We start from the raw sequence: 11,872 nt of genomic DNA on the forward strand, positions 1-11,872 counted from the left end.
TCATCATACAAGAAATTAATTAGATCTCAGTGTTATCAGATCTTAATTGGATTTCAGTTTCTATTTTGAATTGTAATTAGGTTCTATTTTGTAACCCTCTTCAATAGCCAAAAGGGGAGTTGCTTTCTGTAACCATGCATTATTATTAATAAAGGGGTTGGGGTGGGACAGTCTCTAGCCCAACGATTTGAGTTTGATAAAATAAAATAAAAGAAAAGAAAAAAAAATGGCTTGATGCTGTGTTTGTGAGAGGCAGGTCTGTGGGATGCAGAAACCCTAGTGGGAGACTAGGTTGAAGTTAGGTGGGAGGCCTGCTCTGTAATTCAAGTGGGAGACTTGAACATATCCTTTTCCTATCTTATCTTCTTCTTTTATTTTCTCTCTTTCTTTCTATTTAATCAATCAACTCCAGCACGGTAAACCGATACTGTCTTTAAGTTCTTTTTTTCATTGGTTTTGGTGTCCTTTTAAAAGGGCGTACAAGTGCATGAGGCTCCCACCACCTGCGGGGTCTGGAGAGGGTCATAATGTATGCACCCTTACCCCTGCTTTCGCATAGAGGTTGTTTCCAGACTCGAACCCGTGACCACTTGGTCACAATGGAGCAAACTTACCGTTGCACCAAGGCCCGCCCTCGGTTTTGGTGTCCTGTTATTGTTGCCGTATTACCATACAAGTTCCTGCACGTTTCTCTCACTGCCAGTCACTCTTAATTCTACCGATCTGAGTTTTTTTTTTAATCCGTGGACATGTGTCTGAATCCCTGCCCCTTGTTCCTGCAGGTTTATCTCATTACTTCTTTCGTTTATTACTAATTCCAGAAGCACCCCTATACTTAACACTTGTTTAAATTCGAGTTTGATACTGTTTCTTATGCCTAAGGCACTCGACAATGTTCATAATATTTACAGTATTGCCATTCAATTTTTGACTTGAGTTATTAAATACTCAGGTGGGCCCATAGTGAACCCAATTTGTGTTTTGTGACCTGGGTTCTGCACCACATATACACCTTTGGCACCCTGGTTTTGGAGGTCTCTGTCAGAAATTTTCAGACCTCGATATATCATAATCTGGCCATCAACCTCGGGCCGTATTTTGGTATGCTACTCCCTTTCATATTCTCTCCACTCGATATTGATCAGCCCCATCCATTGGCTTGCATATGGCTGTGACTTTAGGTTGCTATTTCTTTCCCTAGTTTCTAATTCTGTGCAAGAACCATTACTCTACATCTAGCCATCCATTGAGGCTGATAGATCTTTTGGTGTATTCAAGAATATCCAATATTTAACCTTCGACAGCAGTTTGCCCATCGATGGTTGCTGATGAGTGCAGTTTTTACCTTGGTTTCTATTTCTGTTGGGACATATAACTTTTGTTCAAGTTCTTGCGTGGGAAGAGATTCTAAGGGATTCTTACTGTAATAACTACCAACTGTTGGTGTTAGTTTTGAAGGTATAATTTTGAAAGCAAGCTGCCATACATAGTAAGTCTACTGTGGGTATCAATTGTGGCCTTATACTAGTGTTGACCCCTACTGTTGACCAAATTGTTAGACCTATTATAGCCCCTATTGTTGCTGTTAATTAAGGCTTTAAGCTTCTGTACTACATTGCCTATCAAGTGGGTTGGATATTTACTTGTTGCTTAGTGAACCCAGCCACACTAATTGGGTCCCTGACTTCTTTCTTTGGCAAAACTCCATTGGGCTTTCTTTCTATAAACAAATGTATTTACATCTAAAAGCAAAACAAATTGATTTACTCGTAAACCCCTCCCATCTTTGTATTTAAAACTAGAAGGAAAGAAGATATTGTCTTACGCATAAACTGGTCCCTATTTTATATTTAAAACTAAAAGAAATAAGTCATTTAACCCATAAGCCTCTTACCTACCCCCTCGTTATATGGCACCTCTTGGTTAATTGGGTGCCACCTAGGAAATACGCTGCCAAGGCCCGACCACTACCTTGGCTCCAGCCGACAATACCTGTTACCCTACTTTTCTATCTTGACCTTTTATCTTTTCTTCAAGCTAATCCTATTTATTCCAGTCAACCAGCTAGAGAACCTATTCAGCCCACCACCAATTTAAGATACTTCAGTGATTTTAAAATCTAAATGTAGAAACTTTTCCCCTTATGGTTCTTCATTGGAGAGAGAAATTGATTATTAACCAGGAATTGGACTGTTATAAACCAAGCATTAGAATATTAAACGACTCCCTTCTAAGAATGGAAAAAATCTAACCGTTTGCAAGTTCTTCAATTGGACTTGAAAGAATAATTATGTTTTGGTTATGAAGAACATGACCCAGGAGAGAATTGACATTTTTGGCCTTCCAGACCCAATCTTGCCTCCTCCAGAAGAAATTAGTGATCTCCAAAGAAGAAACAATCAGTATTAAGCTTTATTAAACACTTTAACCGTGGGATTGGTTATGTTATTGTATACCACGATAGGGGGAGAGTCCCTTTATCGTGAATCATTATTGATATGTCCCAGCGGCAGTATTCTAGATTGCTTAGGTGTTGATTTATTATCTCTTTAGTTGTTTCCTTATTAGATTATATCGCTTTATTTGTAGATTATGCTACTGAATTACTTTCCTAGTTTGATTAGGAAACTATATGTAACCTGATTCTTATATAATGATATGGAGGGGAGACTACAACTAACGACTGTTAGTTTCCTCTAGCAGTCTCCTCTCTTCTTCCTCGGTTTCTCTCTCTTCTCTTGACTGTGGTTACTGGTTTTCGATTCTGATTTTGTTACATGGTATCAAAGCGATGAAGAAGAAAAATATATATATATTAAGGTTTCTGCTGTTTCGATGAAGAAAAAAAAAAAAATTTATGCTTACATAGTTACATGTGTTTTTTGATTTGCTGCTAATTGTCGTCTGCTGTCGCTGCTGGTTTCTGGATTTCTAAGTTGCTAATCGTATCTGGTTTCCCCTCTGCTCTTCGATGAATAAAAAATTTCTGATGTATGAATCAAAGATTTCTGATGCCTTTTGCTGCAACTGCTGAATCGAAGGTTGCTGCTATCATTTTGGGTAGCATTTAAGTTCCTGTTTTTCTATTCAAGGAAAACTTCTTTGGGTAATTATCCCAGGTCGATTGGGCCTGATAATTTGGGCGTACACTACCCCTCCATGGGCGATTAAAATCCTTGAATCCCAGCTCATACCACTAGAGTTCTCTGATGATATCATGCGCCATGCCTGCTGCGCCTTTTCACAAGCTCCCGCAAGAGATTCGATCCTGCTGTACTCTTGCTGGTTTCCTGCAACTTGGATGTCTCCTGTCAAAGTCGACGTTTCTGTTTCTGGTCTTCGCAATACCCAGCTTTTAGTTCTTGAAAACGATAACTCCTCCTTTATTCTTGGCTTTAATTTCAGCCATCCCAAAATACCCCAGCTTTATGTTTTTATCCTTACAGATCCTTTTAGCATATTTCCTTCCATGTTTACCCTTTTAAATATTTGCAATCCCACTTGTGTCCTTTATCCCTTTTATCCTACCAAATGCCCCTTAAAACTGGTTATTTATCAGAATGCCATTATCTTCTTAATTGGGGTATTTACTGTGATTTAATTATGATATTGCCACTGCCATTACACATTGACATGTTTAAGCACTTGGATGGGCCCATAGCAAGCCCAAACAGGGTTTCAAACCCAGATTACATTAATTATTTACAGAATTGCCATTAGGCTTATATATTTACAAAAATATTGCTTTTTGTGGGCCCAGTTCATATCAGTTTGAGATTCTTTGACAGTTGGTAATTACTTGAGATTATTTTATTGGAGATTATTTGCAAGCTCTTGATTATTGGATTTTTTGTGATGCTCATCCTTTGAGATGCTGATTATTGGTGGTCATTATTTGTCCACGTGTAATGCTACAAGTGAGGGGGAGATTGAAGATTATTATTCTCTTATCTGCTATTGAAGATTATTATTCTCTTATCTACTAGTGAAGATTATTATTCTCAAGTCATCAGCTCAAGACTATTTTTATCTGAAGATTACTATTATTTATTTGTTCGTGTCCTCAACAACAATTTTATTTATGAAGGTGGTATTAAGTAACAATTCATATTTATTTGGTTTATAGCAACGTGATGTTGTTTGGTTCACAGTAACCTATATTGCCTATCTGGTTCGCACTAACCTATACTGCCTATTTGGTCCGCAATAACCTATATTGCTTATCTGATTTACAATGACCTATAATGCTATTTGATCTACAATAGCCTATACTGCCTATTTTTCAGTGGGTCAGATCCTTACTAATCAGACCTTTAATTATGTGATCTTTGTTAGTCACATCATTGTTACCATGTGATTGGAGTGCCTCCCTTTTGTAAGGCTTTAGTGTAGCCATTGGAGCTGCACTTTTATTTATTTATTGTTTGAGTAGGTTACTACTTACTACTTGCCTTCATTGGGAAGGTCTTATGATGTAGTCGTTGGATGCTATACTTTTGTTTTTCATTGGGAAGATTCCTACCTACTACCTGCCGCTTATGATGTGGCTGTTGGATGCTACACTTTTATCTTTCGTTGGGAAAATTACTACCTTCTACTTGCCTTCTTTGAGAAGTGACTTTGATATTGTTGTTGCTGTTATGATATTATGGATTATGGTTGGTGTTCACTTCCATTTGTTTTTGTTTGTTGCTGGTTGGATTTATTTGACACAGATTATTATCTACTTATGTTGCTGATCATTTATGTACTTGAGCTGAGATTGCTACCTGAATGAAGTTCTCTCTATGCTCATTGGCGTCTACAATTGTTATTCAAGATTGGTGCTGCCTTTAATATCTGTTCTTGTTGGTCCAAGCTGGAGCATTTGTACTATATACTCCAGCTTGAGGAGGAGTGTTAAACCGTGGGATTGGTTATGCTATTGTATACCACAATAGGGGGAGTACCTCTATCATAGTTGTCATGGCGTCACGGCGATCCAAGTCGGTGGAGGGATGTCTGATTGATATATCGACACGTCGCCCGCCATGGCAGAATTGTAATTAAATCCAAAGTTGAATGGCAAACTAGTAGATAAATCAAGATTTATAAGAGCAATGGCAGAATTTTAATTAAATCCAAAATTGAATGGCAAACTAGTAGATAATCAAGATTTATAAGAGCAATGGTAGAATTGTAATTAATCTGAAGTTGTAAAGGAGTGCCAGAACTGTAATTTAATGGAGTTAAAGAGAACTGAATGGGCTAAACAGAATAGCAATAGAGAATATAGGGGGTTTTATTTCAATAATATAAGTTGTCCTTGCAATTTTAAAGACTTAATATGTCTTCTTCAACCTTGCAATAACACGATAGAAAAAAAAACTCAGAAACCAAGGCTAAAATAGGAGATTTAGGGAAACAGGGAGTGGGTCTAAGGTTGGGGAAGAAACAAAAAATTAAAGAAGAAATCAAAGAGGGAAAGAGAGATAGGATGCCATGGCGTAGGTCGATATGCATATTTCTCCAGCGCCAGGACGCGACGATATTGCGACACCATGACAACTATGACCTCTATTGTGAATCATTATTGATATGTCCCAGTGGTAGTATTCTAGATTGCTTAGGTGTTGATTTATTATCTCTTTAGTTGTTTCCTTGTTAGATTAGAATTCTTTATTTCTAGATTAGGCTACTGATGTACTTTCATAGTTGATTTGGAAACTATATGTAATCCGATTCTTATATAATGATATGGAGGGGAGACTACAACTATCGACTGTTAGCTTTCTCTAGCAGTCTCCTCTCTTCTTCCTCAATTTCTCTGTCTTCTCTTGACTGTGGTTACTGGTTTTCGATTCTGATATTGTCACAAGCTTCACTGCAGACATGGAGCCTTACAACATATAAGAACTTTTCAAGTAGGGTTGGATCTAATGATTTCTGTAATTGCTTATCTACATAGTCTGTCAAGGAAGTGATGTTATGGACATCACAACCTTTACTTTTATTCTAACGATTGAGGATTTGTCTTTAAAAACTCATTATTTCACTTGTCAAAAAAAAAGGGGGGAATGAAAAAAGTCCGTATTGTTTCTTTCCTCCCTTGTTTAAAGTTTGGGTGTTCGGTGACAGACTTACTCACCTTACTAGAGGACTATTCTCTTGACATGATTTCATGTGGGACAGACAGTAGTCAGACCAAGTGTGTTTTGATGATAAATCACACAATCAATTTTTGTTGCCAGGACCCCTTAGTACTGTTTAATTAAGTGCATACCAACAAATATGGATATCCTTTATTCCTATGTTATTAAACACTTTACTATAAACAGCCATATGAATTGAACTTGTTTGATGCTTTTTGTTAATGTATTAATCTAGCTGTATTAACATGGGAGTGAATTAGGTCTACCATCTAATGTTTCTAAGCGTTCAGCTACTGTCTGTGGGGTTATACAGTGGGCTCTGTTTCATGTACATTGCTGGCCACCAGAACTTACTTTTATCCTTTGATTTGCTTCTATTGGCGTATAGAAAAAGTGAATATTTAGAAATTACTAAAGTTAGGAAGGTGAGACCATGACGATGGTGACTATGGTAACTATGATAAACACTGAAAACTGTCATTCAGTCTACCAAAAAAAAAAAAAAAAAAAAAAAAGAATGTCATTCAGAAATGTTGAAGCCATAAAAACTTTATGTATTGTCATTGTTTCTTTGTTGAGCTGCTGGAATGAAGCTGGAATATTAGACTTCTGAGCTGGGACTTTGACATTGTTTGCACATTTCTTGTGTTTTACTAGATATGATCCCTGAGGAAGATTCCTGTGATACAGATCTAAAATCCGAATATCCAATGTTGTTTTTTGGTGAGAAAAAAATGTCACACCATGTTATCATAGGATATCACTCATATTTTTGGACTTTACCCATTCTGAGTTATAAATGTCACACCATGTTCTTAAATTTTATCACTGAATTCTTTTGGGTATTTTCTTATATATCATTTAGGATCTATGTTTTAGTAGCCAGCCATTACTCTGAGAGCTAAATCTTGAACATGTGTCTCATTTATAGAAATAATTTATGGGCACCAGTGAAGAAATCCTGCCAAGGAGATTGCTTAGGAAGAAACCATCGTTATCATAAAATTTATAAATCTGATCTGTATATTGTTTTGAAGCTTTCATAAAAATATTTGCATGTCAAATTGATATGGGGGATATGCATAGCAAGGCTGCGTACATTATGACCCTCCCCAGACCCCGCAGTGGCAGGAGCCTTGTGCACTGCGTACGCCTTTTTGCAGTCATTTGATAATGCTGATTTCTGCCTAAGTAATCTTTTAGCTTTTAGGTAGTTCCCATTCAATGACGAGGCCCTGATTCTATGTTCATCTAAGATGCCTCCTGGATATGAGCCTGCAGATGTGCCTATAATTTCTTGTAACCTTATACCTAATATTTCCCTTAAAGTATATATTCTATGTTGATTAACTTTCTTGAGCATTTTATGGACATGCTTCATCTGCTCTTGTAGACAAATGGAAAACAACGGAATTTATTCATTCTTACATCAACTTGACGTCTATTTTTATTTGCAGCAATGCCAGTTGTTCAAAGATATGTAAAGGGGCCTATGTGGTTGCATTTCCTCATTGGTGTGAGTATACTGCTAACTCTGTTTTGCTTGGATTCCAAAAAGATAATTTAGACACTTTCCACTTCATATACCAGAGTGTCTTCTTGGCCTTCGGTCCTTGGATGTTTCATATATATTGATAAATAACCACGTTTGGTTGAGATGCAGATGTACAAACCCACAGGCCAAGGACCACTAACAACATCATCCACCTGAAACAGTTGCTTACTAAGGAAAAAAGAACTAAAATACTGCCAAAGTCTAACCCCACAAGTCAGCCAATCAAGATACCTTGGCAGACCCCTTGGATTTCATATATGAGCAGGAGCCCTCATGATCAATCTTTGTCCACATTTTTGTTTTGGAGGGAGGGGGGCACATAGCTATGTGTGATGACCTATGTTTCATTTCTATAATGACATGAAGCTGAAAGACCTGAACTTTGAGAACCCCATAGCATCTTCATGGGGTTCCACCAGATTTTCTTTCGAAACCTTTCTAAATTTTTGAGGAAACTTAATTATCAATATAGAAAAATATGGTGGAACAATTTTTATGTCGTAATAATAAATCAGCTTTTGTTGACAACCATACACACTAAATATGTTATTTGATTTTCCAATTTTATTGCTTGAATTTCTGCTGAAGCTAATCAACAGTCCGTTCAGAGTCTGCAAATTTGGACCTTATTTAATTCTTTTTGTTTCTTAAGTATAACATAGGCTTCTCTAACCATTTTCACTGCTTTACGATATCCACCTCTACTCTATCTGTGCCCTCACAAAATGCTAAGAAGTTAAAATGGAATGGTATGAAATATCATACTCATACATCGAAATTTTGGATTAGTTAAAACTTGTTTAACTTTTTGGATGTTATACGTGTCAGTTCAAAAAAAAATTTCACCCTCAAAGTTTGTGTAAAGTTTTGAGTTTATCTTACCAAGTTGTATCAATTTCCAATCTTACACTATCTACTGGATGTAGGCTCCACCTGTAATAGTCTTTTCTTCAGCTTGCGCGGGGTTGTCAGGTAAGATCTCTCTCTCTCTCTCTCTGTTCAAATAATTTGTTTGGGTTTCTATTGTCATCTCTAAGTTTCATAGAATCGTCCATAAGCTTGTTATTGAGAATTGGTATGACTTTGATACATTTTTTCTTTAAAATATGGACCACACTGCCTCTCATTCATTCCCATTCTATTTTATAAGGTTTTATGATATTTGGTTAACCTGGAATTTTTACTTCTTTCCCCCTTTTTTCCTTGATAAATGCCTGGATAAATCTTTGTCTGCCATGAACTCCAAACCCCCATCAGTATTCCAGCTTTCATTTATTCTATAGGCCTCCCTTTGATTGAAATGCCATGGCTTCTAGATTCAAACATCAGTTGAATTCTGGAAGATAGCTGCATTCAAGTAAATAATGGTTTCTGATATGCAGTTCTTATTATCTGTATTTTGTTGCAATATAACTGGAAGTGATTAGATTTTCTTGTGTTTTTATTTGTTTTACTTTGAGGGGATGTTAACCTAAGATCATTGAAACAAATTGCCCCAATGAATGTGCCTAAGCTATCTCACCTAAATCTGGTGCGCTACTAGATGATACCCGATTACTTGTTTCCATTTTACTTCTATCAAAATAAAGTAGTCATATTTCATTTACTATAAGAAATGGTAAATATTCTTTGTTTTATTGTTTGTGGATCTCATTTTGCTTTTTATTCTTTGTTTTAATTGTTTGTTGAGGATCACATTTTGCTAGAGTGAGAAGTGCACCTACCTGATAACATACGCTACTAGTTTTTTTTTTTAAACCTGAATATTCTCTGCGACCCGGGCTGGCCCCTAAGATTTTATTAGAAATCAAAACCAATAAATAGGAAAGAATACAAAGGGAGGACATAACCACCTTACCCCAACCAAAATAGACAAAACCACTCTCAAAATCTCAAATGAGGACCTCACCCCCATACAATAATTCAAAGAATAAAAACTTGACTATTTTCTCAATTCTGGAAGTCCAAAAGCATCCTCGCGAGAGATCCGCCTAAGGTTGAAAGGAAGATTTAATTCAAAACTGAATAATGTGTTAGATGCCGACTCGCAAGCATGATTTGCCAACCAATTTGCCGCCCTGTTGCCCTCTCTAAAAGTAAAAGAGATCATCGGCCGAAGAGCATCAACCAAGGCCAATATTTCGTGGAACCAATACCACCCCTTCCAAATATTGCATACTTTCTTGGAAATACATTGCACAACCAAGGCAGAGTCCGAGTTCACATGGAATCCCGAGAATCTCATCTCAGCTCAAATAGACCATCTCTCATAGCTCTACACTCCGCTATGGAGTTAGTACAATCCCCATAGAAGTTGGCAAAGGGAGCCAAGACTCGCCCATCATTATCTCTTATAATACCCCCTCCTCCCCCCACGCCAGGGTTTCCTTTACACGCCCCATCCACATTGAGCTTTACCGCATTGAAAGGTGGACACCAATACACTACAATAGGCGGTTTGTGAACAACGGACGAAGGAGAAAGATTAAAAATTTGAAGGATGAAGGACTCTCTTAATGATGGGGACTTTGTAAAAGAGCAATAATAGTGAACTTCCATAACCCAATTTTTCACAGCCTCCACAATGAAGTTGGTTGAGTGAGCTCTCTCCCCATGTCTCCTGTTGTGTCTCTCTTTCCAAAGTTCCCAAATGATAAAAGAAGGAATTAATCCAGTTATCACACCACATAACCTCCTCCCATTAGCGTGGTTTTGCCAGAACAAAATCCTCCTTTTCACTTCCTGCGAAGGAACCACTTCCACCTCAAAAATTCTAGAAAAGAAACACCACACCTTAGAAGCAGTTTTACCCGCCACCAAACAATGAGACGCCGATTCACAAGTATGACGGGCACAGCAAAGGCACTTGGACGCTAGGGGCACACACAACGCCCTCAATGCTTCATCAGTGGGAATGCTGCTGCACATTACCTGCCAAGAGAAGAAACTGATTTTTGAGGGAAGCGTCCGATTCCAGAACCATTTCGCAAAAGGTTTGCTCACCGAAGTAGGTCTAATTTAATTCCATAATGACTTGGTAGTGAATCTACCATCACTCGCCGGAGTCCACACTAATCTGTCTTCCTTATTGGATAAACATACCCTAATAGTTTCAGTAATCCTGATCATTAAAATATATATATACACACACACACAAATTGAAAAGCAATTTATTTCCTTTGAGCATCTGTTATTTGCAGGTTTTTAATGTATCATCCCCCATGTTTTTTCTAGGATGATATAAGTTGTTTTCTCCGTTCACCATGATCATGTGAATGAGAGATTTTGTATAGGTTTTATTTGAGAGGGAGGAGGGGAGCTTGGTTGAGAGGGGAAAGCTTATCTTCCCCTTTCTAAGAACTAGGACTCTTTCATTCTTACAGTTCTTGGGCTATTGTCAAGTTTGACGGTAAGATTTCTTAGCATTTGCTTGTAATTTTGCAGGTGGTGCCATTCCAGCACTAGCGCAACTTGTCTCTTCATCTTATCATGCAGCAATCTCATCATCATTGCCTCCACCAACACAACAGGATGATAAGATGCACAAATCGAGAACCTCTACTTTGTAATTCCTTCTCTTCACGCAGAGCTTTTCAAGTAATGATTCTCCCCAAACCCCCCTTCCCCTACCCCGGCAATGTTAAATGGACCACTCGGGTTGTTGTATATTGTAGAACTTTCAACGATGAGGTAAATAAACATTCTTTATCCACCAATAATTTATTTTTTTTTCCGAGGAATCACGGAACTGATGGTCACTGTTTTTTTGCTTTGATAAAAACCCGATCCATGTTGATGGTGTCAAAGTGAGATTCCTATTAGGACTTGTTCATTGTGGATGACAACTTAGTTCTGTTTATTGCTCTTCACAATGCACACCCATTGATATTTTGGATGCAAAGAAGTACACAGATAACAAGCATGAGAAAAATTAACTGAAATTTTATCTGTAGTGTTGCTGTATGTAAGAGTTTTTCTCTATGTCTGCTACCCATATGAAAAGTGTTCTCGGATTTCCTTGATTATTGCTTTGCAATTTTTCCCTGGTATGCATCGTTTTTCTACTCTTTAAGGCATCAGACATGTTGAATTGACCTGGAATACCATTGTTGGATCAGAAATTATGAAGCTTGTCTACAGATATGGCTTTGGGTGTTGATGTGATCCAGAAAACAAATGAATCATA

General features: G+C 37.5%; 1 protein-coding gene across 2 annotated transcripts in view; it reads left to right on the top strand.

Annotated features, from left to right (window-relative positions):
- The window catches only part of LOC122644613, a 36,312-nt gene extending 24,792 nt beyond the window's left edge, over positions 1 to 11,520 (top strand). For both annotated transcript variants that reach the window (XM_043837993.1, XM_043837994.1), the window contains 3 exons: positions 7,589 to 7,647; positions 8,613 to 8,658; positions 11,131 to 11,520. In XM_043837993.1, coding sequence (XP_043693928.1) covers positions 7,589 to 7,647; positions 8,613 to 8,658; positions 11,131 to 11,255 — 230 coding nt within the window. In that variant the 3' untranslated portion in view covers positions 11,256 to 11,520. The remainder of the gene's footprint in view (positions 1 to 7,588; positions 7,648 to 8,612; positions 8,659 to 11,130) is intronic.
- Positions 11,521 to 11,872: the final 352 nt, after the last annotated feature.

This window comes from Telopea speciosissima, chromosome 11, assembly GCF_018873765.1.
Source record: "Telopea speciosissima isolate NSW1024214 ecotype Mountain lineage chromosome 11, Tspe_v1, whole genome shotgun sequence".
NCBI lineage: Eukaryota > Viridiplantae > Streptophyta > Magnoliopsida > Proteales > Proteaceae > Telopea > Telopea speciosissima.